The 27,918-nt window shown below is 45.6% G+C and overlaps 1 protein-coding gene across 1 annotated transcript; it reads right to left on the bottom strand.

The window, feature by feature from the left end:
• Positions 1 to 5,539: 5,539 nt before the first annotated feature.
• S100A10 (S100 calcium binding protein A10) lies at positions 5,540 to 16,904 on the bottom strand. The gene is made up of 3 exons (XM_052637284.1): positions 16,778 to 16,904; positions 9,564 to 9,716; positions 5,540 to 5,950 (listed from the first exon to the last, which is right to left on the bottom strand). The coding sequence occupies exons 2-3, from the start codon at positions 9,693 to 9,695 to the stop codon at positions 5,789 to 5,791; spliced, it is 294 nt and encodes a 97-aa protein (XP_052493244.1). The 5' UTR covers positions 9,696 to 9,716; positions 16,778 to 16,904; the 3' UTR covers positions 5,540 to 5,788.
• Between the last annotated feature and the right edge of the window lie 11,014 nt (positions 16,905 to 27,918).

Genomic DNA, 27,918 nt, shown 5'->3' with positions numbered 1-27,918 from the left:
ATCCGCCTGCAGTGCAGGAGACACAAGAGACATAGGTTCGGTCCCTGACTCCAGTGTTCCTGCCTGGAAAACCCCATGGACAGAGGAGCCTGGTGGGCTACAGTCCAGAGGGTCGCAAACAGTCGGACATGGCTGAGGGACTAAGCACACAGCACACACACACTGTCTTGTCGCTGTGATAGGAACAGGGCTTGCCCCACCAGTCTGTAAACGCTGTAGGCCAGTGACCACATTTTCTTTGTCATTTACTATTTCCTGAAGTGCTTTAAGTCACATCGTTGAAAGGAAATTTGAATATTTGTAAAATTTGTAAGAAGGTCAAGAAACTGGTCTCTGTGCGCTGACTCATCCAGGATGGGGTAGGGCAGAATAGAGTCCTCCCTGCAGAGACCAAAGCTGAATCATCTCCCTCCTCCTCCTAGAAAAACAGGCTTGAGGCTAAGTGCTATTAATGCTCATCAGAGCCTTGATGGATGTGCCTAGAAGAGCTTGAAAGGAACAGGCTGAACTTTGGCAGGAAGAACCCACAGTGCAAGGGCTAGTCATTGATTAGCTGCTGTGCATAATGTGACAGATAGGATTTTTACATTGAGCAGTACAAGTTCTGTGTCCGGAGAGTTAATTGATATTATTTTTCCACTTTTTGGTCAATCTTATTGAAAGGATGATGTAAAAATGTTAAAACTTTAAGAATAACAGGCTATTTTTACTTTCACATAACCTCTTCCAGACTTTGCCCTAAAAAAATACTGGATAGCTGCAGTCAGAGTGAACATACCGTTTTTCAGATAAATGGGAGTTTGGGTGGGAAACAAGGTGACTTCATGTTCTGTGCAGGTGGCTTTCTCACCCAGACCTTATGACTCCATCATCTTGATCATCTCTCTCTCTTAGTTTTGGCTTCCCAGGTGGCTCAGTAGTAAACAAACAAACAAAACCCGATAATACTCCTGCCAGTGCAGGAGACATAGATAGGAAATGTAGGTTTGATCTCTGGGTTGGCAAGATCCCCTGCAGAAGGAAATGGTAACCCACTCCAGTATTCTTGCCTGGATAATCCGATGAACAGAGGAGCCTGGTGGGCTACAGTCCATGGGGTTGCAAAGAATCAGACACGAATAAGCACACAACACTCACTCACTCACACTCTTGGTTTTGGCATGACATGCCAGAGCTCAATTTTTTTCCTTCCTCCTCGGTTCTCAGAGCTAGAGAAAGATAAATAAGAGTCCCCACCCTGCTTTATCTTTTGTAAACTGGAATGTGACTGGAATGTGAGAGCTGGAGGAAAGTGGAGCATTCTTAAGAACACATTTTCTGCTGATTACCTCCTTTTAAACGAGAGGCTCATCTCTGTCTCCCAAAGGAGTAGACATAACCGAGACCCTAGATTTGTGGTTTTTCATCCAGTGATCTCATCCACCACACTTCTCATATCATTTAGCATTTCCCAGTTATTCACCTCTCACTCCCTGCCTTTCTGGCGCTACCTATGTGCACTTTCTCGTGCGACACACTCCATTCTAGGCCTGCTGGACTATGCATGGCCTCCCAGGTGTGTGGATGTTTCTTCGTGCTATCACTGCCGTGTGTGGAGATGCAACAGAAGGAGTGGCTTAACCCTTAGGTGGCCTAGATTCAAATTCTGTCCCGACCACTTCTCAGTTTGCTATCCTGGTCAAACCACCTGTAAAGTAATAGCACCTGCCTCATAAGCTGGGAGGGGTGTGTGTGTGTGTGTGTGTGTGTGCTTGGTCATGTCTGGCTCTTTGCAACCCCATGGACTGTAGCCCACGAGGTTCCTCTGTCCATGGGATTTCCCAGGCAAGAATATTGAAGTGGGTCGCCATTTCCTTATCCAGAGGATCTTCCCGACCTAGGGATCACAATGAGTTAATATTTATAAAGCACTAGAACAGAGCCTGGGTTGTAGTAAGAATGCTATTATCCAAATTTCTTCTAGTCTTTGAAGGCCAGATAAGATCCTACCTCTTATACAAAACCTTCTCTGACTAATCTTGCTGAGCCCACAATGATCTCTTACTCCTTTGAATATTATAACGTGTGATATTTAATTTACTGAAACAGCACCTTGATACAGCTGCAGAATAAAAAGGAAGGTAGAGGAAGGAAGGAAAGAAGGAAGAAAGAAGGACAATATCTAAATTCAAATCTTGACATTGTAACTTACTGTGGGACTCTGAGGGAGTTGCTTGAGTCTCGGTTTTTCCATCTGTAAAATGGCTATCTAATACCTTAACAGGGTTATTAAGAGGGCTAAGTAAGATAATGCTTGAGAAGTATCTCATACACATCTTGACTCATGGTAAACCTTCAATAAATACACATGCTCTTTTCAAAAATATTATTTAGAATTTTGTTTCCCAGATTATAAAAGTAGAATTGTTGTAGAAAATGTAGATAACGTAGCAGGGTATAGAGAGGAAAGTTAAAATAACCTCATAAACTTCTTTGTGGAGACAACAATTTCCCTAGCCAGTAACTCCTACCTTGGAAATGAAAACACAGGTGGGTATATTTCCTTTGGTCTTTTTCTGTGAGTGTGTGCTGGCAGACATATATTAAAAAGGGAAGAAACCCATTATAAACCAGTTTTACCATCTGCTATACTTTACATAGGCAATTCTCTGACTTATTTAGTGTTCTTCAGTCATGGTTTTCCTGAGTCGTATATTCTGTGTACATCTATACTTATTTAACCAAAACTGTATTGCTGGATGTGGAGGTTATGTTGGGGTTTTAAGTAAAGAATGCTGCATTTTATACCTTTGCATATGAATTTTTGTCACTATCTTTGATTACTTTGTTATGAGAAATGCTTAAGAATAGAAATATTGGATCTAAGAAAACACATCAGAGGATCCTGGGGCCTTCTGCCAACTTTTGCCTCTTCTAGAATTTGTATAAATTACATTCTTGCCAAAAGTGACCAAGGGTGTCCATCACATCTCACCTTTGCCAATCTTTAACTTTTTGTCTGTTTTCTCTGTTTACTTTCACAGGATTATAATCTCCCTGAGCAGGCCATGCTGCTTGTTTGTATCTACCACAGAACATTGCCTGGTGTCGTTCATATAGTAGCCCTCGTGAATATTTGCCAAATGACTACATTTCTATTCACAACTATTCCTCTGTGGTTAAAGAGCCAGAGAAGGTACTGGAACAATCACTTTCAGATTGGCCAAATTGAGAGAGAGGTTTATATACTTGCCCTTGGTCTCCCACTGAGATGAGCAGAAAAGTATGAAATCACAGGTAATTGGCTCATGATCAGGGGCTAAGAGACAACATGAGGTGTTTTCAGGGTCAGCTCTGCAGCATGTTTGAAACTGGCTTTCTGTACTGCTATCCATTCTTCCTTCACAACTGGGTGTGGAGAGGGGCGGGATCTGCTTTTACAGCTTTGCTGTGTGGCGGAATGAGGGGAATTTTCCAGATAGTTCCTTTTGATGGCTGTTGGCACAATTGCAGCTTTGCCTCTGGGAGCCATTAGGCTGTGGCCCCGAAAACCTGGATAGCTGTTTCAGCAGGTCAGATTGTGAGAGCCCTGTGTTTTTGTTGGCATGGAGAGCCATTTAGGATTTCAAACCATGAATAGCCTTAAAATTTTCCCTGTTCTAGCTCCCTACTAAGTGCTTTGAGTAGTGGGGCTAAAGTGAGGAAAACTGTTACTGTCCCTTTTCCCTTCCAGTCCTCCCCTCATAAACGCACACCCCAAATATAGTGACCCAGATGATTTCCTGGCACTGTTCTGAATGCCAGAGTTTCTGAGGCCATCTTCTGGGAATAATGCATTGCTTTAGAGATTTTTTTTGAACCTACAAATCCACTGTGAAGATGAATGATACCTCCTCTCCCAGCCCCAGAGCCCTCTCTGCTGGCATAGTTCTCTTTTCAGGTAAAGAGGCTTAGAGTGTGAAAGCTTGCTATAGACTTGGGGACATCTAAGCCCATATCTCTGTGCTAAACCTGCCCATTTGCAAACTGAACACCAGTTTGATAATGCCCAGTAAACAGTTGCCCCCAGAGGCAAGTGGTATACACTAAAAGGGTAAATCCAGGCTGATCACATTCTCATGGAGAGTTTGCTTTACCGGGAAGGGCCAGGGTGCTTCTCTATTCCCTGTAGCTCTCAGTGGTTTCCATGGAGCAAGTATCTTTAAACTACAGATTGGAAGACTTCTCTTAGAATGAAGAATTGTCTCTGCGGCAGATGTAGTGGACTCGCATGCCAACTCCTAGTGTGTAGAGGTTGGAAAATATAAAGCTTTATTTCCCAGATTCCCTTGCAGTTTGGGTTTTGATGGAATTGAGGTTCTGCTAATTAGATCCCCTTCTTTGAGACTTGGATGTGGGAACCATGTCACATGTGGAAAGAGCCATATGTGGCAGTGTGGAGCCATGGTTGTGTGGTTCTGGAGCAGCTAGCTTTAGCAAGGGCTTCCCAGCTCAGCAGGCAGCTTCCTGAGCTAAGCAGCTCCCTGGGTGGCCCCGATCTATGGCACGGATTTGGGAATCACTCCTGGGATCAGTTCCTTAGCTAGCCAACTCCTCTCTTCCATTTAATATCTTATAGTAAATCCCTCTTTGTAAACCTGCTGACATAACTCTGTAGCTGCAAAGCTATCTATTGTCTTATCTTGTTCATTTATTGGCTGAGACAAAATAAAATGATGGAATTTGACCTTTGACCTTGATTTTATTACAGATATCCTTTCACCAAAGATAGTTTTGGACTCTCCTGTTCCCTTTTACATGCTTTTCCTGGTGACAGTGGATGACCTTACATTGAACTTTTTCCCAGAATTATGTCAATTGAACTATTTAATTGGTACAATTTCATGTGCCAATTCATACCTCATCTTTCCATAAAGAATATTATATTATATTATTAATAATATAGCTATTTAATAATACCTATGGAATGCATCTCTGCTGAAGCTTGTAACAGACACAGAAAGGATTAGGAGAAATACTTTGCTGTTTATCAAGACATAAGCACTGGCATATCAATTTCAACAAAACACCTATTATATAAATCATGGCCACATTAATTCTTGACATCACAATACAATCATGGCATCTCATGACAACTCAAAAAATGTTAATGCGATATTGTTCCTGAGTTATCACACTTGTCTCTGATTTTAATTAGTTGTCTTAGGGACTTATTTTTACCCTAGTTTGCTGAAACGTTGCTATGAAAAATGGACTAAAGATATTTCAGGCATACAGGGTGCTGGTTGGAAAGGCACTGATTTAACTGGGCAGGACTATGCTCAGAAATTATAAAGTTGGAATATATTCCTGAAGTGCGTTCTTTTAATCCTTGAAGGTTTTGTCCTTCAGCTAGACACAGCTACAAGGCAGGTCAATCTGAGAAGTTAGACTGCAAGCCTGAGTGGAGAATGCTTTCTCACCTTGCAGATGCTGTGGAAAGAGCTCTGCCTCATGCCAGATGCTCAAGGACATGTAGGAAAAAGCATTTCTGAAGAAGGAATAAGCATTCTGTCTGCAATTCAGAACTAAAAAAGGAGTTTGTTTATTGAGAGCAAGATGATGCAAGCAATATAAAAATCAAAAGCTTATCTGGCTTTAATTGACTTTTCTTTCTCTGCTTCTCAAAATGGAGTTGGATTTTATTTGTACATTTTCTATGGGTCCCATCTGCTCAGAAATCCTTATACAGGGGAAGCTGTGGGGCAGATTCCTTAAGTGACCCTTTATGAGAATTCTTATCAGGGTGGGAGTAATTACTCAGTGCTGCCTACTTCTTCCCCTTCTGCTTCATGTGTACTACAAAATAGTCATTGCATGCGATGGTGAGCCCAGCGATTAGCGAAAAGAAGCTCTGGAAGCCCACTTTGCCATCTCGACACTGGTCCAGGTCCTTCATTATTTTGTCCACGGCCAGAGGGTCTTTTTGATTCTGAAAAAAAGAACAGAAGCAAGAACCATCAGTCAGTGGTGCAGTGACGAGCTTCTTTGATTTGTTCTGCTGACTACTATATGTATAATCTCATTACTTGAATTCTTGCTTTAGATCACGGTGATATTTGGAGGTCTTCTAAATGTACTTCTCTGCTTTGAGAGAGCATTTCAGAAAATTCATATTTATTGCAGGCTAGGAAAGAGGTTTCCATGGCATTCTTATGTAACTCAGGGACTAGAAACAGTCTATTTCTAGAAAGAGGAGAAAGAGGAGATACAGCGCCAGAGAAGGGAGATCCATGACTCTGAATTTTCAGTCCACTTAAAATCTGACCTGCTTTACTCACAGTCCAACTGTTACCACAATTTTTTTTCTTTTTTTTTTAATTGGAGGATAATTGCTTTACAATATTGTGTCCTCTGCCATACAAATTATTTTGAAGGTATGGACCATGGAGTTAAGTGTTAGTTGCTTAGCTGTGATCGACTCTTCCCAATGCCATGGATTGCAGCCCGCCAGGCTTCTCTGTCCATGGAATACTCCAGGCAGGAACACTGGGGTGGGCAGCCATTCTCTTCTCCAGGGGATCTTCCTGACCCAGGTATCGAACCCGGGTCTCTTGCACTGCAGGCAGACTCTTAACCATCTGAGCCATCAGGGAAGTCTGTTACCACAGTTTTTAAATTTACATCTCTTAACAAATTTTCATTCCTTATAGCATGGTCAAGTCCTTAAAAAAGAAACTCCTTATGAAAGACCTCATGAGATGACTTGGGGAGTAAATTTCAGATCTTTGTCCTATGGATTTTGAAGCAATGCTAACGATACCCTGGGATGGGTTAGATTTAAAGAGGAAGGGCAGTTGGTCCTCTTTTCTTGGCACAGCTGAGGCCAACCTAGTGTGACTTAATATCATATTAGCCAGGTGAGTAAGTCACATACCTTGGTGGACCTTCATGTAACAGCTAAGAATTGAGGCTGGACTAGAGTGTCTCTAAAATTGCTTCTGTTCTTAATGAGTTGGCCAATCTATGTCATACCATCCTCTTTGCTGGATGTTTTACATTGGATGTGTTTCAAAAGTAGAACATGTGATGCAGTCATAAAACTCCCCACAACTCTCAATGCCTTAGCACAAATGCGTGGAACTGGAACGAACAGGTAAGATCCCTGTTGTTTTTTCTTTTCCCTTGCTTTCATGGGTGATTGGTTTAATCACTCCTTTTCATAGTGTTGATGCTTAGAAGTGGGAAAGTGTAGTTTCTCCTGTAGGGTCCATGCCATCAACCGGAAGTAAATATGGCCATTTACAGGTGTTAATGGGTTCAGGGGGACTTTCCTGGTGGTCCAGTGTTAAGACTCTGTGCTTCCAATGCAGGAGGGTGGGTTTGATCCCTGTTCAGGGAAATACGATCCCACATGCTATGTGGTACAACCAAAAAAAAAAAAAAAAAAAAAAAACCACTAAGGGCTCAGGTAAAGCATTTATGAATCCTGTTGACTGCATACTTGAGTAAGGGAACTGATACACACTGTCTCAAGTGTGGTGGATGTTTATATAAACTGCGCTCAGAAACCCTTTAAGGTAAGCGGCAGCATTTCCAACATGCCCTAAGCAGTCAACTATAACCTGTCTGTGCAGCTCCCTCCCTCTTTTGGTGGGTTTCAGTTAATTCTGGCCTCAACCCCAGCTTCCTGGCTGCGGTCACAAGCAGTGCAATTTGGATGACATAAGGGATCAGGTTTAGAAACAAAACGCTCTGTCAATGTAGCCAGTGTGGGTGTGCCTGGAATTATGACCCCATGCTTAGAATAAATTGTACTGCCATGTTCAGAACTGTGTCGAACACTTTATCGAACCACAAGGCCTTTAGGAAGGGTCTTTGTCTCATGTGATAGTCATCCTGGCTTCTAACTTATGTAACAACACAATTAACGAGTGTTTAGAAGCAGACTGAGAGCTTCTTTGCGTGATGGGCAGGTTTACAATGAGCACATTTTGTCCTTGAATTTCATGCTTGCCTAGAAGGATCACAGAAAGTGAAAGTGTCTTGGAGAAAATCATGTCCAGCCTCTCATTTTCTAGAGCGCCTGAACTGAGGCACAGAAAGCTGAAGCGACCTTCCCAGTGTCAGTTCGGGTTCTGGTCTGGTTTGTATCAGAGAACTGTAAGAAAGCAGAGCACCAGTGTCCTCTAACTCATTCTAGGATAGCACTGTGGTAACTGCAGCTCTAAGATACAAGTTAAATGATTTCCATCTGTTTATCTGACTGATACTCATAACCTATAAATCATCACGTACTCTATAAAACCTTATGTTTACTGAGTCAGGAGTCAGGGGCTTAACTAGTGCTGTTTACCATGCAGATGACAAGGGGCAGGACTCTGCCTTTTACCATCTCCTCCCCAGTGGGTTCAGATGGTAAAGAATCTGCCTGCAGTGCAGGAGCTACAGGTTCGATCCCTGGGTCAGGAAGATCCTGAAGATCCCTCCAGGGGAAATTCGTCCCCTGGAGACAGGCATGGCAACCATTCCAGTATTCTTACCTGGAGAATTCCATGGACAGAGGAGCCTGGTAGGCTATAATCCATGAGGTCACAAAGGGCTGGACACAGTTGAGTGACTAACACTTTCACTTTCCCTTCACCCTTTATGCTGCTGCTAAGTCGCCTCAGTCGTGTCCGACTCTGTGTGACCCCATAGACAGCAGCCCACCAGGCTTCCCCATCCCTCGGATCCTCCAGGCAAGAACACTGGAGTGGGTTGCCATTTCCTTCTCCAATACATGAAAGTGAAAAGTGAAAGTGAAGTCGCTCAGTCGTGTCTGACTCTTAGCGACCCCATGGACTGCAGCCCACCAGGCTCCTCTGTCCATGGGATTTTCCAGGCAAGAGTACTGGAGTGGGGTGCCACAGGCTGATGCAATGTTCCACACCAAGTACAGTAGTGATCCCTTTAAGTGACTCTGGTTGTGGCAGGCAGGGACGGGTTTGCATTTCAATCTGGTAGCGCAGGCATAAACTCAGACTGTGCGCCTGTGTTCTCATAGCTTTATCAACGTGAAAGGCAGTTTTTCCTGGAGTGATGCTTGGCTCTCATTCAGCAGACGCTTGACACCATTTGTTTAGAGTAGTGCTGGAAAAAAGTTTGAAAGTCTTTATCTCAAGGGATTTAATTTAAGAAGGGGGCATAAGTGGATGTGACCAGGACGGGGCACCTCCAGTGCCAGGTTTATGGACCTGAGGGCAACAAGGCAGCCTGCATGACTACTCTGGTGAAAGACCTTCTTTCCTGCAACTCTGTCTCAGTGGACACAGTGACTCCAGACGGAATCTTTCTAACACCTCGTATTGTGATTTGTGTGTAGTCTCATTTCATTTCCAAACTGTAAGTTCCTTAAGAGCAGGGGCTATATATGTCTTCTTTACTGTCTGTTTCCTCCCATAGTATCTTACAAACAGGAGGCACTCAACAACGTTTAATAACTAAATGAATGAAAACACGTTTCTAGTAGTGACTTCCACAGGGAAAGGCTAGAAAGAGGAAGGAAAAGGAAATAGGGCCCAGAAGCATTATAACTGATTCTTTCTGAGCCTTTCAACACTTACTTCCAAAAATCCAGGGAACTCCTTTTCCATGAGTACTCTGAGGTCTTCTTTTGTTAAGTAACCTTTATCACCTGCAAATTTGTGAAATGTGAACATCATGGTTTCCATGGCGTGTTCCATTTGAGACGGCATTTTGGTGAAGTCTGTTGAAACCTATTAAAGGATGGAAAGAAACAATATACATGAACTCTAAAAAATTTTATTCATTTATTTATTTGGTTGTACTGGGTCTTAGTTGCTGGAGGCAGGCTCTAGAGCACACAAGCTCAGTAGCTGTAGACCCACACGGCTTAGTTGCCCCAAGGCTACATTAAGTGACATGAATTACCAGTCTTTTGAGAATGACTGGAAGAGCTCAGCCATTCAATCATTTTCCAATTCACCCCAGGTTTGGGGCCTTCCTCCTGCTGATGGAAACAGGCACTTCAGGTATTGGTGCTCTGAATGAGGGGTTTTATCTAGTTGCCTGCTAAGTTTGCATAATGAAGAATAAAAACTCTGATCATTTGGAAAAGCAAGATCAGTGCCCCTTTGTTTAACTGACAAAGCACCTACTGAGAGAACAGCTGTTTCACCACTTCTCTTGGTGGTGGTGGTGGCGGGAACTGGTAAATGGGACTTTTCCATGTGAACACTGCTGAATACCAACAGCCACAGTCAAGCGTCATTAATAAAAGAACTTCAACCTTCCAAGCTTCACTAGACCTTGCTTGGTCTCATTCTAGGTTTCAGAAATCTGCTTAATGAATTTCATCTCCTGAGCACTTTTTTTTTTTTTTTTGGCCACACAGCATGGCTTGTGGGATCTGTGCTCCCCGGCCAGGGATTGAACCCAGGCCACTTCAGTGAAAGTGAGGAACCCTAACCAGTGGATGGCTGGGGGAATCCTTGTATTCTTTACCAAAGTTCTGAACTTGTTACTGATTATAACAAGGTCATTTGCATCTTTGTTACTACATGAGTTACAAGCTACCAAAGCCTTGAGAAATACAAATACAAGCTACCAAATACCAAACACAAGCTACCAAAGCCTTGAGAAGGAACAAGTAACGGTGTATAGTAATCACTTTGGGGACCTGACATATTTTTGGCAGCACTAGACAGAAGAGCTACTCTCACAGTCTGAGGTGCAGTGGGAATTTTCATTGTGAATAGCTTAAAAGAAAGGGAAGGGTTTATCAGATCATTATATTCAGGTAAAATAATCTGGGGCATTTGTCTCGTCAAGGCCCAATGCCTGGTACTTAAGAGGAGCCCAGTGAATTTTGCTTAACTGGAAGGCATGCTTCAGCAAGAACAGAGTAGCTTTGGCTTACACCAACTAAAATCACTACTGGATCGGAAATAGATGAAATTGAATCGAGACTAATATACCACTCAAAAAAAAAAAAAAGTTAGGAATTGGTTTAGAGTAGAAGGCAGTGGCAACCCACTCCAGTCTTCTTGCCTGGAGAATCCCAGGGACGGGGGAACCTGGTGGGCTGCCGTCTATGGGGTTGCACAGAGTCGGACATGACTGAAGCGACTTAGCAGCAGCAGCAGTCCCCAAACTTTTTGGCACCAGGGGCTGGTTTTGTGGAAGACCGTTTTTCCACAGATGGGGAAGGGGATGGGGGATGGTTTCAGGATGATTCAAGAGCATTACATTTATTGTGCACTTTATTTCTAATCTAATGCCACCGCTGATCTGACAGGAGGTACTGGTCCACAGTCCCAGAGGATAGGGACCTGTGGTTTAGAGCAGTGGTTGAAGGGGAGGCTGGCATCTCCTCCGGAAGAGTCTCAGTAGGAACTGGAGACATGCATTCATTCTGGTTCCTGTTGCCGACATATGCGTACTCAACAGAGATCCCTAAATGCTATCTTTTACCGAGGAGAGGGTGGAGCTGGTGAACACGAGGATTGAGCAATTACACTTTGAGTTGAAAGTCCTACCCCTTAATCCCCAGAAAAGTACAGGAATCAGCATGCCAAAGAATGTGCTACTCTAGAGAATACTATAAGCCAGAATCTGGCGTGATTCATCTGGAAGACTTCTCATGGAGAGAGCAGCAAATTCAAGGTCCACTGGGGGATGAATTCCAGAGGACTCACATCCTTTCTCCTCTCTCCTGACACAGCCAGTATCTGGCTTCACATGGCAGTGGCTTGGAGGGAGTCAGCCTCGCCTGGATTGGCTCTGCAAGTCCAGCAACATAAGAGATAACAAGAGCACTGAGCTCAGTGAGTCACCTTTGGGAGAAGACTGGCATCCCACTTCAGTTCTCAGGAAATATCTCTGGAAAGGAGTCAGCCACCACAGAGGTTTAAAAATACCTGTGCACAAGCTCTACGGCCAGAGCACTTCACAGTCAATGCCCAAAGATCTCAGAAGCTGATCTGGCTGTGGGACACCTCGTTCACTTTCTTCCCAGGGTAGAACAGAAGGAAAATGCGCTGCAAAGCCAGAGAAGTAAGAAAGGGAATCCAGCATGAAAAGGACCCCTAAGACAGGAAACAAGCTACTTCAGGAACTTCTAAGAAATACAGGCTGTAAGCTGAGGAAGTCCTGGCTACCCTTGAATACCTTCTTCAAGAGAGTGAGGCCCTCCTTCCTGGAGTGAGCACTCAGGTCTCAGGACACTCCAAACCCAGCCAGGGATGGTTTGTGCTTACTATGAACTGTGGGAGCTTTTCTGCCCCCATTGGATCCCCCTCTGCTGTTTACTTAGCACGTGGGCTGTGGCCACAGCAGCCAGCACAGACTCCCAGTTTGTTGCCTAGTGCTTGTACTCAGTAGATAAGTCACGTCCAACTCTTTGCGACCCTATAGACTGTAGTCTGCCAAGCTCTGTGTCCAAGGCAAGAATACTGCAGTGGGTTGCCATTTCCTTCTCCAGGGGATCTTCGCCACCCAGGGACTGAACTTGCCTCTCCTGCATTGGTAGGTGGATTCTTTACCACTTGAGTCACCTGAGGAGCCCGTTTGTTCAGCAGACCTTCTGCAATAAGAATGCAGAACAGGGGATACTCGGGAGATCTAAGGTTGTGGAAGCAGAAATAGGTTTGAAAATCAGAGATGACCACTCTCTCATCAGTAACCAGGGCTCCTGAGGGCATGGACCAGGGCTAGGAGCAAGTCATTCGGTTTTGAAGGTGAAGCCAGCACGCTGATTTTAGAGTAAGATGAAGGAAAAGGGGAAGATGTGATGCACATTATTCTCTTGGCTAATGGATGGATCCTCCAGTTCTTCCAGAGTGTGGTGGTAGCCCTACTGAGCCAGCCCGCCAGGCCCTCCCATCTTGGGTGTGGCTCACCCGGGCTGGGCAGATGGATTGGTTGCTAAAGCAGCAGTTCAGGAACTTGAATCTGGGTTTCCACCACTGCCTCCGCCCCACTGCATCCCATTCTCCAGCCACCCAACGAGCTCCACCCCCAGGTAGGGGTGGTACTCTAGCTTCTGGCTCGGAAACACTTCTACTGGATGGCCTTGGGCTGAGAGGCAGCGGCATCCTCTCTGTTCCCCAGACAACCTACTGCCATTTCATCATTTATCTGCCTCTCCATCCTCGATTTAAGTTCTTATAGGGTAAGGGCTACCGCTCAGTCGCATCAGTCTGTTCTGTCTGGAAACCACTAAATAGTGGTATAGTGTTGCTAATGAGCGAATGAATGAATCAAACAGTTTCCTTGGCTGGAGCTGAGGTGCAGGTGTGATTACCCTGGGCTGAAACCCTGGCCACTGGGGCAGAGCAGGAGGTGAGGGCTGCGAAGGGCCTGGGAAGGGCCTGGAAAGGGGCAGTCAATGAATGAACAGTAGCGTACATTCCATAGTGTAGGAGAAAATGGTGTGTCCTGCTAAACAGGTCTGGTCACCCAACACTTTTTCTCTAGTTTTGGTTTATCCCTCTTGATTGCTTTCTCACTGTGAGCTCCACAAGCTCTAACTACCTCATTGTTGGTCACTCACGTGTTTACTGAAATCATTTTATTGTGATGTCTGTGTTTCTCCTATACAGGTCTGAAGAGTGGATGCTCACATATGTTTCTTTGTGTAACTGTCTCTTCAGAAAAAAAAATTCTGGGCTCTACAAATTTAATTACAGTGGTGGGAATTCAATTTTTGCTGTATCTACACTGAGTACCTACTTTGCATGACTAGGCTCGTGTGGGCCCCCTCTCCACAGCCCCCACCCCCATGGTGCTTGACTTTGGGGAGTTCACCAGCTAAGGTCATACTATTTTAAAATATGTCCTGAAATCTAGTTAACTGTGCTTCTGTGTCTTTCTCCACTAAACTGTGGGCTCCAGGAGCAGGGTCTTAGAAGCCAACACCCTGCCTTCAGAGTCTGCTCAGTGAATCAGTAAGAAGGAACTTGACAATAACATAAATTTTGATCCTTCTGGGAGTAGCAGGGAAGTAGGGGTCCTCCTTAGAAAAGTGTCTGCTCCTAAGCAATATCAAATGTTTGCTCTGGACCGATGCCCAGATCCAGGCCATAATTTCAAAAAGGAGATTTCTAAAGAGCAAGAAGTCTGATCTCTTCTGTATCTTGTCCATACCCTAGTTTTCTTACAGCCCACCCAAAAAACAATTAGCAGAATGTTAGTAAAAACAAACATGTTATCTAAAACGTGTTTTAGGTGTCCTTCTTTTTGGTGCTTTTAAAAAGAAAAAAAAGGGGGGTGAGGGAAGGGGAGTGGGATTGGGAATTGAACCCCGAAGGCATTCTTGAATTTAATCCCTAAAGGGAATTCAGAAAAAGTGAGTTGAGGCAATGGATCTAATCCAGGCTGTCTCTCCCACCTTTCACCAAACATAAAATTTTCCCATTAAGAAAATGAGCAGCAAAATAAGAGTTCCAGATACAATCCTATAGGAAGAACTCTGAGGCCTTCCTACCCTAACAAAGTACATCCAATTCTCCATGAAGAGCTGTCAGGTATCAGCCAGAACTGGCAAACAACAGCCACTGTGACAACAGCTATTAAATCCATTGTTGGATTAGGTGGTAGTTATTTAATAAAGGGCTAGGAAGTACTGAAAATCGTTAAAAATCATTCTTTTTGCTTTCGATGTGAGATTCCTAAATTGTTGAGTCTCAGAAAAATGAGAACCTTAAGACTCTAAAAAGATCAGCTTTCCTAGCAGTCTGAGTGCTAATCTACACTTTATATCTCTGAAAGGATTCCATTGTTTCCTTCAGCTTTAAAAGACTGGACTGGATCAAGGCCATACCAAGTGGGTAGTGCTCTAAAAAAGTCACAGGGTTGGAGCTGTCCATGGAAAGCAAAGAGGCACTCATTCTCAGCTCCACCCAGCCCAAGGCCTGACCTCACTGGAGAGTAGCTGCTGGAGAGGATGGCCAGGTGCCAGATATGGGAGGCAAGGGGGCCATTTGATGTTGTATGCAGGAAAAGCCAGGGAAGAGCATCGCCTAGAAATCAGAGTGCTTTATGCCCAGAAGACCATTAGGAGAATCTGAAGAAACAAAATAAGAATCTCCAAATGGTGGATCAAGGACCACAGTGAAGAAAGTAGCTTCTGGCTGTCAAGGGAGGAATACCCCACTTGGAAGAGATGATTAAACAGAAACCAGTCAGGAGTCTGTGGGGGCAGGGCTGAGGAAGAAATTTCAGATGAATTGTGAACTCATTCCTGCCCTAATGCCTGGCATCACCTTTTGCAATTTGATGAAATATGCTGGAGGCAAAGATCAGTGACAGGGTGTTTCCGTGGGCCTGGCCTCACCTGAAGGGCAGGTTATAAGTCCACTGCTGCAGTTTGAAACTCATGCTGTAGGGGAAAAGGAATCTGCAGTAACTGCAAACCTCTCAACGGGAAGCGTTACCTCCCAAATAAAGCTGAGGCAGCCTGCCAGTGGGAATCCAGGCCGATAACCCAGCAGCTGAAACGCCATGACCCTACCAATCTAACTTGTCCTCAACCACAGTTCAGTCAAGAAACCTCTCCTTCAGATGGCCGGCCTGTCCGGGTGTGACTCATTTCCTCTTGGAAAATGCCCTCTAAAATGGCACAGTTCCCCTTTTCCTTCAGGGAGTGTTCTGTCTGAACCATCTGCAGAGAGTCTGGAACCATCCAGGCCACACCCACATGGTCTCACAACTGAGTCACAGGCTTCCACTAGGAGAATCCGGGAGCCCTTTGTGCTAACCACGCCCTGCAGAAACCTCAAGGGAGGGAAGCGGGTGGGCTTAACGTATTCCAGAGTCTGGACCAGGGCCCCGTGGTGCCTGGCACAGGGCTAGCTGCTCTGCTGGCCCCTCCACCCTCGCCCAACAAGGCAGATTCCGGGTTTCAGTTAGGCGGAGACCGCCCGAGGCTGGAGAGTGCGGTATACAGGTCTGAGGGCGAAGCACCAGTCCTTTGCCAGGCTCAAATTGTGTCCAGGTACCAACAGCTCATTTTACTGGGCCAGGTTAATCTGGGGTGTTAGATCCTTCATTAAACTTGCTCTTCCTCTATCTCTGTATAGATCCACTAAAATAGCAAGAAGGGAACCCTTTCAGTACAAAACCCACTTCAGTGGTGGCTGAAGGTGGTGGCTTCCCCCTACCCCCTCAGCAAAACTGTTTTATAAGGAAAACAAATAGAGCCTTCTTCCCTCCGCTGGTAGAGAGAAACCTCTCGTCTAGCAGACAAATAACAGGAAGCCCAACCTTGAAGCTTCGAGGAGAGGGACAGAGGGGTGTCCTTTAGGGAGAGAACCCGCCAGCCCTCTCCGAGTCTGCACGGGCCGTCCAGCTAGGAGGCTACGAACATCTGGACAGAAGTCAGCCTGCAGCCGGAGCCCACACAGAAACAAGCCGGCCAGGACAGGGGGCCAGAAACAGGGATTCGGGTAACTGCGGAGACCAGTCGAAAAGCAGGAAGGGTGTAAAGAAAGATATACCGAAAGGTAGCGCAGAGCAGACCCCGGGGCACCGACACCGAAGCACTCGTAAAGGCCAAGTGCTCCCTCCTCTGGGGGTCTGGGGGGGTCGCGCCGGGGAGGGACAGGGGAGGTGCTCGCGCAGCTGGGGTGTGGCCCAGAGCTCGGGGAGAGGATACCCCCGCATGCCCAGCCGACGCCCGACCACCACCATCGTCCCACCGCCACACCTGGGACGCCCGGTGAAGACCGCCTGGCGAGGGGGAGCCGCCGGCGTGGCGATTTCCCCGGGCGCGGGCTGTGGGGCCGGGGACGGCCCGGGACCGGCGGGCAGGACTCACCTTGGCGGGAGGCGCAGCGGGGACGCTCGGCTGGCGGGGACGCGCGGCCAGTGAGCACAGCGCCGCGGGCGGGGCGCCTTAGTACGTGGGGCTGGGGGGGCGGGGGGAGGCAGGAGGAGCCTGGGCGGGTGTCCGGGCCTCGGCTCACCCCACCTCTTCCCCTCCCTGCTCTTCCTGCCCGCCTCCCTCTCCCCCCGACCCGCCCGGCCACACTCACACCCCGGGCGCAGCGCACACACCCTTCTCTCGCTCTGCGGAGTAGCCTCGCTCCAGGCCTCCACCCGCCCCCAGAGAGAAAGATATTGTCAACTCTTCCTACTCAAATGCTCTCGAATATTTTCGTGCCCTTCCTCTCGGGTTTGCTTTTAGCGAGTAAGTGTGGAAATCAAAGAATCCAGTCATCCTGCGGGTGGGGCGCGCTGGCCCAGAACCAGATTGTAAGCTCCTCGTCTGTAAACTACAGGTCTAGGAATTATTTTCTAGATGATATTGTAGGGCGGGGCACCTGACACAAAGGCGTCAGACTTGGTTTCAGGTTAGACTCTAAGAGGTAAATTGGGAGGGTTCCAAGGCCTGCGGGGGTCTCCCTCTCACCCACCGCCCGGCCTACGGGTTGTTCTCGGAGAAGCCGAGTTCACTACCCGCCGCAGTGAAGGGGGTGGTGGTGCTGTTTGGCTTTTTAGCTCCAGGGCATTACGAACCTTTGGTTGAACTGGAAATTGACCCCCTCTTAGCGTGCGTGGCAGTCGGTCTAGCGTTCAGTTTCGGCTGTAGTTGACATTATTAAAACCTGTTTAAGAATCTCCTTTTTTTTCTTTTTTCTTTTGGTCCTGAAATTGGCCTGTTTGGTCCTCAAAGCACTTCAGAAGGAATTTAGAGAAAACCAAAGGGTTTCCTAGCTGGTGCTATCCATTCCCCCACCCGCCACCCCCAACATTTATTTTAATTGTGGTTCAGGGTTAAATGCAAACTACTAGCAGCTGTTGGTGGAAAAGGGCCCAGTCCCAAGTCTTGGGTTTTCCTTTGTTCCCAGGGGAGGTCCTGGGAGGAGTGAGTGATCCCTGAGGAATGAGCAGTCTTGGGGAATCCTCCAAATGCCTCCATGTGACTAATCTGAGCTCTTGCCAGGAAAACTCGGATTTCAGTTCTCACTCCACTGAGTTCCTCAACCCTGGTGCTGAACGTTCAAGGGGGGCAGTTCTGCAGTCTTCCCATAGGCTTCCTAAGCTCTTCCTAGGCTGTTGGCTACAGTCAAGAGTGGAGAAAATTCTCGGTCCCTTTAGTTCCAGGAAAGATGCAACTGGATTTAGAATGAGAACACCTGAGTTCCTATACTATGCACTCCTTGATTCCTTCACTTGATTTGCAGTGTTTAGGAATGCTTAGTGTATGTACTGAGAGAAGGTGATGGCACCCCACTCCAGTACTCTTGCCTGGAAAATCCAATGGACGGAGGAGCCTGGAAGGCTGCAGTCCATGGGGTCGCTAAGAGTCGGACACGACTGAGTGACTTCACTTTCACTTTTCACTTTCATGCATTGGAGAAGGAAATGGCAACCCACTCCAGTGTTCTTGCCTGGAGAATCCTAGGGACAGGGGAGCCTGGTGGGCTGTCGTCTATGCGGTCACACAGAGTCGGACACAACTGAAGTGACTTAGCAGCAGTGTATGTACTAGGGCGTGGGGATTCGGAAATCAAAGAATCAGTCTGTCCCTCAAACTTCAAGCTTTGTTGGAAGATAGATTAGCAAACAAAATCCACTGAGCTCAGTGAATGGTAGAGGATGCTATCAGACACTGTGAGCATTGAGGAGGCACCTCCAAGTCCCCATGGAATTATCACAGAACAATTCCTGGAGCAGGAACATTTGATAGATGTTTTAAAGATAATATTTACCATGACTTTTAAATTTGATTGTAAAACAGGTGCATTCTTCTTGTAGAAGGTTTGGGAAATATACCAATGTATAAGGAGAAAAATAAAATCACTTGTAAATGCATGGACCAAAGGTAAACATTTTTATGTATTTCCTTTTTTTTTGTTCATATTTATGTGGTTGCATTGAGTCTTTGTTGGGCCCAGTAGTCGCCCCATGACATGTGGGATCTTTCTGGACCAGGGTTCAAACCCATGTCCCCTTCATTGGCAGGCAGATTCTCAACCATTGGACCACCTGGGAAGTCTTGGGTAGTAGTTATTTAGTGAAGGGCTGCTGCTGCTAAGTCGCTTCAGTCGTGTCCAACCCTGTGCGACCCCATAGATGGCAGCCCCCCAGGCCCCTCCGTCCCTGGGATTCTCCAGGCAAGAACACTGGAGTGGGTTGCCATTTCCTTCTCCAATGCGTGAAAGTGAAAAGTGAAAGTGAAGTCGCTCAGTCTATCTGACTAGTAGCGACCCCATGGACTGCAGCCTACCAGGCTCCTCTGCTCATGGGATTTTCCAGGCAAGAGTACTGGAGTGGGGTGCCATTGCTTTCTCCAAGTGAAGGGCTAGGAAGTGCTAAAATCTGTTAAAAAAATAAGCAAATTCATTCTTCTTGCATTTGATATGGTTTTCCTAAATTATGACATTGATTATAAAATTATGTATTCTACTTTTGCTCCATAACTTATCTTTACTATTTATATGTCATCAAGAGCATGATTGTTCATTTACTCATTCCTGTTTATTTTTTCACTCAACAAGTTACTGCAGTTGACTCTTTATATCTGAGAGTTCTTCATCCTCAGATTCAACCAACCATGGATCAGAAATATCCAGAGAAGTAATATCATAAATGTCCAAAAAGCAAACTTGAATTTGCAATAATTTGCATATTTTAAATCGCAATTTTGCATATTTTGCAGTCTTTACAATTATTTGCATTCTGTTAGATATTAAAATGAACTTATAAAACAGAAAGATACAGACTTATAAAATGAACTTATGGTTGGGGTCAAGGAAGGGATAGTTAGGGAGTTTGGGATGGTCATGTACACCCTGCTGTATTTAAAATGGATAACCAACAAGGACCTACTGTATAGCACGGGGAACTCTGCATGATGTTATGTGGCAGCCTGGATAGGAGGGGAGTTTGCGGGGGGAGAATGTATAGGATGACTGAGTCCCTTCCCTGTTCATCTGAAATTATCACAACATTGTTAATCGCCTATACCCCAATACAAAATAAAAAGTTAAAAAAACAACAAAAAAAGAAAAGTAATCTAGATGTGATTTAAAGTACACCAAAGGTTGTGTGTAGGTTATATGTGATACTGTATCATATTATGTAAGGGACTTGAGCATCCGTGGATTTTGGTATGGGGAAGTTTCTGGAGCCAGTACCTACAAGGACACCAAGAAGCCACTGTGTTTGATTACACTGTAGCTCCTTTACTCTCTTCTCTGGCCTGCTGGCCATACTCTCAGGGCTCCCAGGTCTTAGTGGCTACAGCTTCACAAGACAGATGGAACCTGGGTTTCCAAAGCACTGTGCTAAGTGCCGAAAGTACAGTGGTAGGAATGGGTGCAGGATGGACTTCCCTGGTGGTCCAGGGGTCAAAAACCCACCTGCCCATGCAGGGGACATGGATGGGTCCCTGGTCTAGGAAGACTCCACACGCCACGGAGCAACTGAGCCTGTGTGCCACAACCGCTGATCCTGCATGCCCTAGAGCCTGTGCCCCGCCGCAAGCGAAGCCACCTCCATGGGAAGCCCACAGAGAGCAGCAAGAGTGAGCCCGTGTGCAGCAACGAAGACCCAATGCAGCCAAAAGTAAGTACAGCATTTGAAAAATGGTTGCAGGTTAGACACTATCTCTGCCCTCTTTTGACATTTTTTTTTTACTCTAGGTACTGGTAGATCCATAAAGCTCTAAGTACCTGCCATGCCTTTCATCTCTCTCTAGGAGAGGTGGTCCCAGGCAGTTCTTTCTCCAGAAGGTGATTATCCTTTATAAACCACAGGTTCACAGAGCCAGCTCTGTTTCCCGAGTGACAGCTGATCAGACCAGGGGCTAGTGCTTGAGACAGAGCTGCCCACCAAGGATGGTAAGGTGGTAGGGGGTTGGGGGGAGATGGGGGGAGAGGAGCAGAATGATTGGCCACCAGAGGAATGGGAACAGCTTGGAGACAATGTGGTTCCTAGAACAAAGAGGAGGTGGTATTCATATTCTCCACCAGGCCCATCGCACTCTCCAGCGTAGGAAATACTGGGAGTAGGGGATGTGTTCCACTAATGAGGCAGTATTGGGTATTTTTCCCAGTTCTCCATGTCACATAGCAATGAAACCCACGTCCCAGTGGTTCTCAACTCTTGCATTTGTGGTTGCAGCAAAGAGGGCATGATGTCCACCAGAAATGTGTTCTTCCTATTGCAGTGTAGAGGTGTTGCTGAGAAGAGGCTGCGGAGCCAGAGATTATATTCCTAGCACCTCTTGCACTTCATGTGACTCAGTGACTAGTCATCAGCAGAAAGGGGCTGGAAGGGATGGGTGTCACCTGCAGGCCAAAGGGGGTAAGAGATGACTTTCCACGTTCTTTTTCTCCATCTTCTGAATTCTGAAATTCTGGGGGTAGAGGAGCCATCGCTGGAAGGAGCCCGAGTCCCTGAATCACCGAGTGGAGGAAAACCACCAGCTAACCAGGAACATTTTCATCTGACTAGTTTTGTGGGTGAGAAGGAACCTCATAACTTGGGTATGTATTCGTTACAGCAGAACAGGGTGGCATTTTTTTGAACACAGTATTTTGGCAGCATACTCAAAAAGATTATGTGGCATGTATAGTAATCACACTATTATACTGGTCACATTTTAGCATCATGGTGGCACTGTTTAAGGAGACACTTTTAGCGCCCTGATCACTCTCAGATACTCAGGAGACAAAGTTCTGGGAAGTCTGGCAAATGGATAGTTTCTTTGTTTCTTCATTTGCATCAAGTTGCGCCCGGCACTGCACCGAAACTATGGGCAGCAAAGCTCAACATTCTGTCTGCTCAAACATGGTACTATCGGTTTGAATGGTAGTTGTAACAAAAGGAAACTTTATTCATCAATTATGGAGCCCTAGGAAGGAATGGGCTGCCATCTGTGGGGTCGCATACAGTCGGACATGACTGAAGCGACTTAGCAGCGGCAGCAGCAGGAAGGAATCACAACAATCCTCTACAGCAGTTCAGTTGAGAACTATCAGTTTACAGTTGCCTGGTCAAGACTTTTTGCTAGCAACCCCCCAAACAAACAAAACAACAGGAGCTTTCCTGGTGGTCCAGTGGATAAGACTCTGCACTTCCAGTGCAGGGGTCACGTGTTTGATCCCTGGTCAGGGAACTAAGACCCCACATGCTGAGCAGCTGGGAAAATAAATAAATAAAAAATAAAACAACAGACCTCCCCCCACCTCCGCTGTGTGTGAAAGTGAAAGTCACTCAGCCGTGTCCAACTCTTTATAGTCCATGGAATTCTCCAGGCCAGAATAATGGAGTGGGTAGACTTTCCCTTCTCCAGGGGGTCTTCCCAACCCAGAAACTGAACCCAGGTCTCCTGCATTGCAAGTGGATTCTTTTATCAGCTGAGCCACAAAGGAACCCCAAGAATACAGGAGTGGGTAGCCTATCCCTTCTCCAGTGCATCTTCCCGACCCAGGAATCAAACTGGGGTGTCCTGCATTGCAGGTGGATTCTTTACCAGCTGAGCTATGAGGGAAGCCCGTACATTTCCCATATTTTTTGACATTTAGGTCGTTAGCAGTGTTTTACTGTCATAAGTAATAATTAAATATAAAAGGTCTGCTTTTGAACAAATAGCTTTGCCCACATGTTTATTTTCTTAGGAAAGATTCCTACCAAAGACTGTCCTTTTTCTTTGTTTACATGGATCTTAAAGGACAAGTAGGGTGTAGCCGCATTTCTGTGGGGGCAGATAGGAGGGAGAAGCATGTCCCAGGGCATGGAGTTGTGAGGTATCCTGTTTGTTCCAGGAATTGCCCCTGCACAGGGAGGATGCAAAGTCCCTGAGGGCCTTGGCAGGGGGATGAGTCCCAAGAGGAGGTGTGTTTTTTGGGGCACCTGGTTTGCTTTGCTTGTTGCTGAACCAGACTTGCATCTTTTTTTGCCTATGGGTAGTAAAGGCAATCTGCTGACCCGAGGTTGTAGCAGAGAAAAGTGCAGCATTTATTGTAAGGTTTCAGGGCAGCTAATGCTCAAAAAACCTGAACTCTACCATGGGTTTCAGGGAAGCATTTTTTTTTTTTTAATTTGCTTTTAGTTGGAGTATAACTGCTTTACGATGTTGTGCTCATTTTTGCTGTACAACAGTGTGAATTGGCTATATGTATACATATATCCCCTCCCTCTTGAGCCTCCCTCCCCCCACCCCCCATCCCCCCTCCCCCTCTAGGTCATCACAGAGCACCAAGGTGAGCTCCCTGTGCTATACAGCAGTCAGGGAAGCATGTTTAAAGACAGGTGAGGGAGGGGAGTCACAGGGTGTGTGATCAGCTTGTGCACAATTCTTTGTTTGGTGGTGAGGTAATAGGGTCATGTCACAGGGGTTAACATTATCAGTCCTCTGGGGGCTACAGTGCTCATGGTCATCAAGCAGCTAATGCCTTTCATTGCTGGAGGGGGGAGGGGGGCAGCGGGTTTCAGCATCTGTAAAACAGTTCAGGAAATATGCATCAGATACTGTTATCAAGGTACTTCACAGAGGAACTAAAGATTCTGTGAGTGTCATATGGCTGACTTACTGTTTAACTTCTTATCAGTTCTCCTGCCCCAACCACTGTTTTTGCCAGTATGTGTTCACGTCCTTTCAATCCTCAGTTCTTGAGCTTTTGTGACTTTTGTGGCTTTTGTGAGTCAGGGGAGGCCTGGGAGACGACAGCTATTCTACAAACACGAGGCAGACAGAGGACATGGGAGGGGGAAGGGGGTCTGTCCCAGGAAAGCACTATAGGGTCCTGCTTGGTTATTGCTAAAGAGTTTGGAGCTCGTTTCTAAAGGTAACAAGGAGCCGCCAAAGAATGGCTTACCAGTCACGTGGCTCTGGGGAAATCATCTCACCTCTGGGGAAGTCATTCACTATTCAGAACCTGAGTCTCCTAACAGTTAAAATAGGGATAGATACTCATCTTCTGGGGTGATGACAAAGAATGAAGGCATCCGTTTGGCCCTGGCATGCAGCAGTTTTCAGACAGCAGATCAGCTTCTGTGTGATCCCTCCTGGCAGAAAAAAAGCTTTAAGAGGCCAAGCTGGGCTGTTTTGTGGCCCGAGGTCTCTCATGTGGGATCTGTGGGCAAACATCTTTGCGACTTCCTTCTGGGACACTGGGAGAACCCCAGCAAGGCTGTACTTCCTGGACTAACATATCTCTTGGAGCAGCAGAAGCTGAAGTTCTGTATTATTATGATTATTATTTTGTTTTTGTAAATTTATTTATTTGACATGTACACACTGCTTTATTTATTATTTTTGGTTGAGCTGGGTCTTGGTTGCTGCATGCGGGCTTTTTCTCTAGTTGTGGGGACCAGGGGCTACTCTCTCGTTGCAGAGCACGGGCTTCTCATCGTGGCGGCTTCTCTTGTGGCAGAGCACAGGCTCCAGATGCATGAACTGCAGTAGTTGCGGCACAGGGGCTCATTATCTGTGGCTCGTGGGACCTAGAGCATGCAGGCTCAGTAGCTGTGGTGTGCAGGCTCAGTAGCTGTGGTGCGTGGGCTCAGTTGTGCCGAGGTACGTGGGCTCTTCCCGGACCAGCGATTGAACCTGTGTTCCCTGTATCGGCAAGCAAATTCTTATCCACTGCCCCACCAAGGGAGTCCCTTATTATTATTTATTATTATTTTAAAAATAATTTTATTTATTCTTGGCTGTGCTGGGTCTTCATTGCTGCATGGGCTCTTCTCTAGCTGTGGAGAGCAGGGGCTACTCTTCGTTGCAGAGTGACGGTTTCTCTTGCTGGGGAGCACTGGCTTTCGGGCGCTCAGGCTTCCGTAGTTGTGGCTCCTGGGCTCTAGAGCGCAGGCTCAGTAGTTGTGCATTGGTGCTGAGTTGCTCTTCTGCATGTAGGGTCTTCCAGGACCAGGGATGGAACCCAGGTCCCCTGCAATGGCAGCTGGATTCTTATCCACTGCCTCACCAGGGAAGGACATTTTTATTATTTTTAACACAAGAGAACTCTTAGCTTGGGGTTGGAAACCATCTGCTTTCTTCTATCGGTTAACTGCAAATTCTAATGATTATAATCTATTAAATATTTACAAAGCACCTATTAATATCTGGAATATTCCTGACTCTAGACATGTCAGGAACAAGACAGACAAATTTCTGCCCTCATGGGGCTTTATTCTAGTGGGAAAGGCAAATAAAATGCAGGTAAAATGAAACTAATACAAAATTTTGGCAAGTTGTGAGGTGAAGTTGAAACTGAATGATTGAACTGACTAACTGAATGAGTGTCTTGTTGGGAAAAACAAAGGGCTTAGTTAGAGAAGAATTGAAGTAGAAAGTCAGGGAAGACTTCACTGAAGGGCGGATATTTGAACTCAGAAGAGAAGGAACTATGGTTGCAAATAGAGGAGGGACTAGGACGAAGCTTTCTGCGTGGAGGAAAAACATATGTAAAGGCTGGAACATGGGGAGGAGTTTGGTCTGAGATGGGAATTGAAAACCACTAGCGTGCCTGCAGCGAGAGGAGCAAGGGGGAGGGGAACTGGACCTTGAGAGAGTCAGTTTGGCTACATAACACAGGGGTTAGGAGCGCAGGCTTGGGGAGTGAATCATATTTTCTCTGCCGCTCATTAGCTTTGTGATCTTGAACATGTCAGCAACCTTTTTAAACCTCAGTTCTCATCTGGAAAATAGACTCAAAAGAAATCCCAGCCTCCTAGGAATATTGTGACTAGAAATGAGTAAATACTTAGCAGAGTGCCTGGCACATTGTAAATGCCCCACTCCTGTTAACTGTAATTATTCTTAGGTGGAAGATGGGTTAGAACCAGACAGACTTGTGTTGAAATCTGACTTGCTGCATGATTGCTTTGGGCCGTGGGCAAGTAAGTCTCCGTGCTTTCTGTTTCCTCACCCATAAAATAGACTTCAAATTCCTTCCCTGAGGGGTGGGTTAGTAAGATACGAAGTGATTTATGTGCAGCCATCCTGAAGCTAGGAGCCAACCTCTCAAGATCTTTTAATTATTTTAAATTATTTTCCTGAATATATCCAGTCTCTTTTTATATTTTCATATATGTTGGTTACTACGAGTGAAATGACACAGAACATACAAGACACACAAGACGCACACAAGAGACATACACTCTGGCCAGAGGGACAAGAACTGGGCAAACTAATTGCCTTTTATTATTATAAAGCCCTCCTTAGGCAGAATTCCAGACTGTAAGAATAAGCCTCTTCAGTACAGTGCAGGTGCATACATGTTATCGTACAGCAAAGGGGAGTGAAATCTCTGTCTACTGCAGAGTCTGCACAAAGCCCTCATCTTCTTATCTCAAGAAGGGAATGCTCCCTTGTTTGCAAGGGACCATTAAACTCAAGGCTGTGTCCAGACTCTTTGGCAGAACGTCTCATATGCAAGGACGCTCAGCCTGAGCAGAGAGACCCGTTTGCAGGCACATCTCTGCTACCCTATTAACCCTTCATCTCCCCCTTTTTTATTTTATTTAAGCCCTCGAGACATTTGTATTGATGTTTTGTAGAGCAAGGCGTAAAGCTGTAGGCGGCCAACCTCCAGCCTCTCTAGCCCCTCTTGCGGCTGTGCCTGTCTTAGGTTGCCCTCCTCTGAGGGTCTTACCCATCATTGGCTATCCAGCCACCTCTTGCGGGCTAGGCAGAATCTCTCTAGATGATGGGCATCTAGAACTCTTTTTATTTATATGTCTCAGTTAATCTCTTGAAGGGCTCATGTTAAATGGTACAGGTGTTATACAAAACAGAAGAATTCCAATCATATTTCAACACACTTCGTGTAGATAAAACAGCCAATTGATCTCCAAGCCAGGAAACGGTGTGTTTGAAGATTGAGCACGCCGGTAGCAAGTTGTGCATCCAAATCTCGCTGTTGTTGCCATAACAAATGAGAGTCTTTATGCCAGTCCCGAACAAAATCAGCTGTTTGAATTCCTTGGTGTAATGCAAGGCCTGCTACAGCTGCTGTTGCAGTTACTGATGCGACTGCGAGAATCGAAGCAATGACCACAGCAAGCATACGTCGAGATCGGTGTAGCAAAGTCTGTACAGCAGTTACTAGATGAGAAACAGCAAAAGAATCTGACCACGGCTGAGTCAGATTTATAGGCAACCATACTTCTGTCTGAGCTTTAACAATTACTAGCAAGAAATTGGAGTTAAAGGCTTGTCTTTCAAATTTTTCCTACCAAGACATTTACACATTGAGTTAAATTACAATAGTCACATGACATAGACCCCACAGTATCATTCCAGGTCCAATTCCCATATAACAATGCAAAAGGACATTTTATACATGCCATTGAGGAATAAGATTTATTAACATGTAAATTAACATGGAATGGACCCGAAGAGTCACCACTGTCCAAAGTATAATTTCCTGACCAGATAGTGAGATTATCAGAAACCGCCCATAGTTTTTAAATATCTCCTTGAATGTACGTATGGATATCCTTGCAATTGTAATTGAGGAGGGACAAGTGCAAATTGCTGCCATTTAACTGTTTCTTTACCATTACCCATCAAAGTGGTATTTGCACGATGCCACCTAAACGGTTTATTTGACCATTTTTCTAAGAATTGTCCATGATCTGGACTCCAATCTACAATGATGGCCCCAGAATAATTCATGACCGTAAAGGGTCGATGACCTCGGCAACGTTCCCACTCCAAAGATTCTAGAGAAGGAACAAAAAAGTTAATAGGACATAGCGACATGTGTTTTCCATTATGAATATCTATCAGTTTTGTTGAGGTGCTAAATCCCCTGGTGGAAACAAGCACAGTAAAAGTAGCAAAATGGTAATTATTATACTTTACCCCCCATGTATTATAAGAATGATGAGAATGTTCCTTAGTGGACAGACAAAAGGGTGTCCCCCTATACATAAAGGAATACCTTCCACTGCAATGGTCAAATTACTAATATTATATTATTGTTTATGATGAGATAGTTG

The sequence above is a fragment of the Budorcas taxicolor genome, chromosome 3, assembly GCF_023091745.1.
Source record: "Budorcas taxicolor isolate Tak-1 chromosome 3, Takin1.1, whole genome shotgun sequence".
Lineage (NCBI taxonomy): Eukaryota > Metazoa > Chordata > Mammalia > Artiodactyla > Bovidae > Budorcas > Budorcas taxicolor.
This window is presented reverse-complemented; position numbering and strand designations above follow the sequence as displayed.

Coding starts and splice junctions, on each gene's coding strand:
- S100A10 (XM_052637284.1), bottom strand. CDS start 9,695: ATGCCGTCTCAAATGGAACACGCCATGGAAACCATGATGTTCACATTT. Junction 5,951..9,563: donor AGTTCCCTGGATTTTTGGAA/GTAAGTGTTGAA, acceptor TCTTTTTTTCAG/AATCAAAAAGACCCTCTGGC.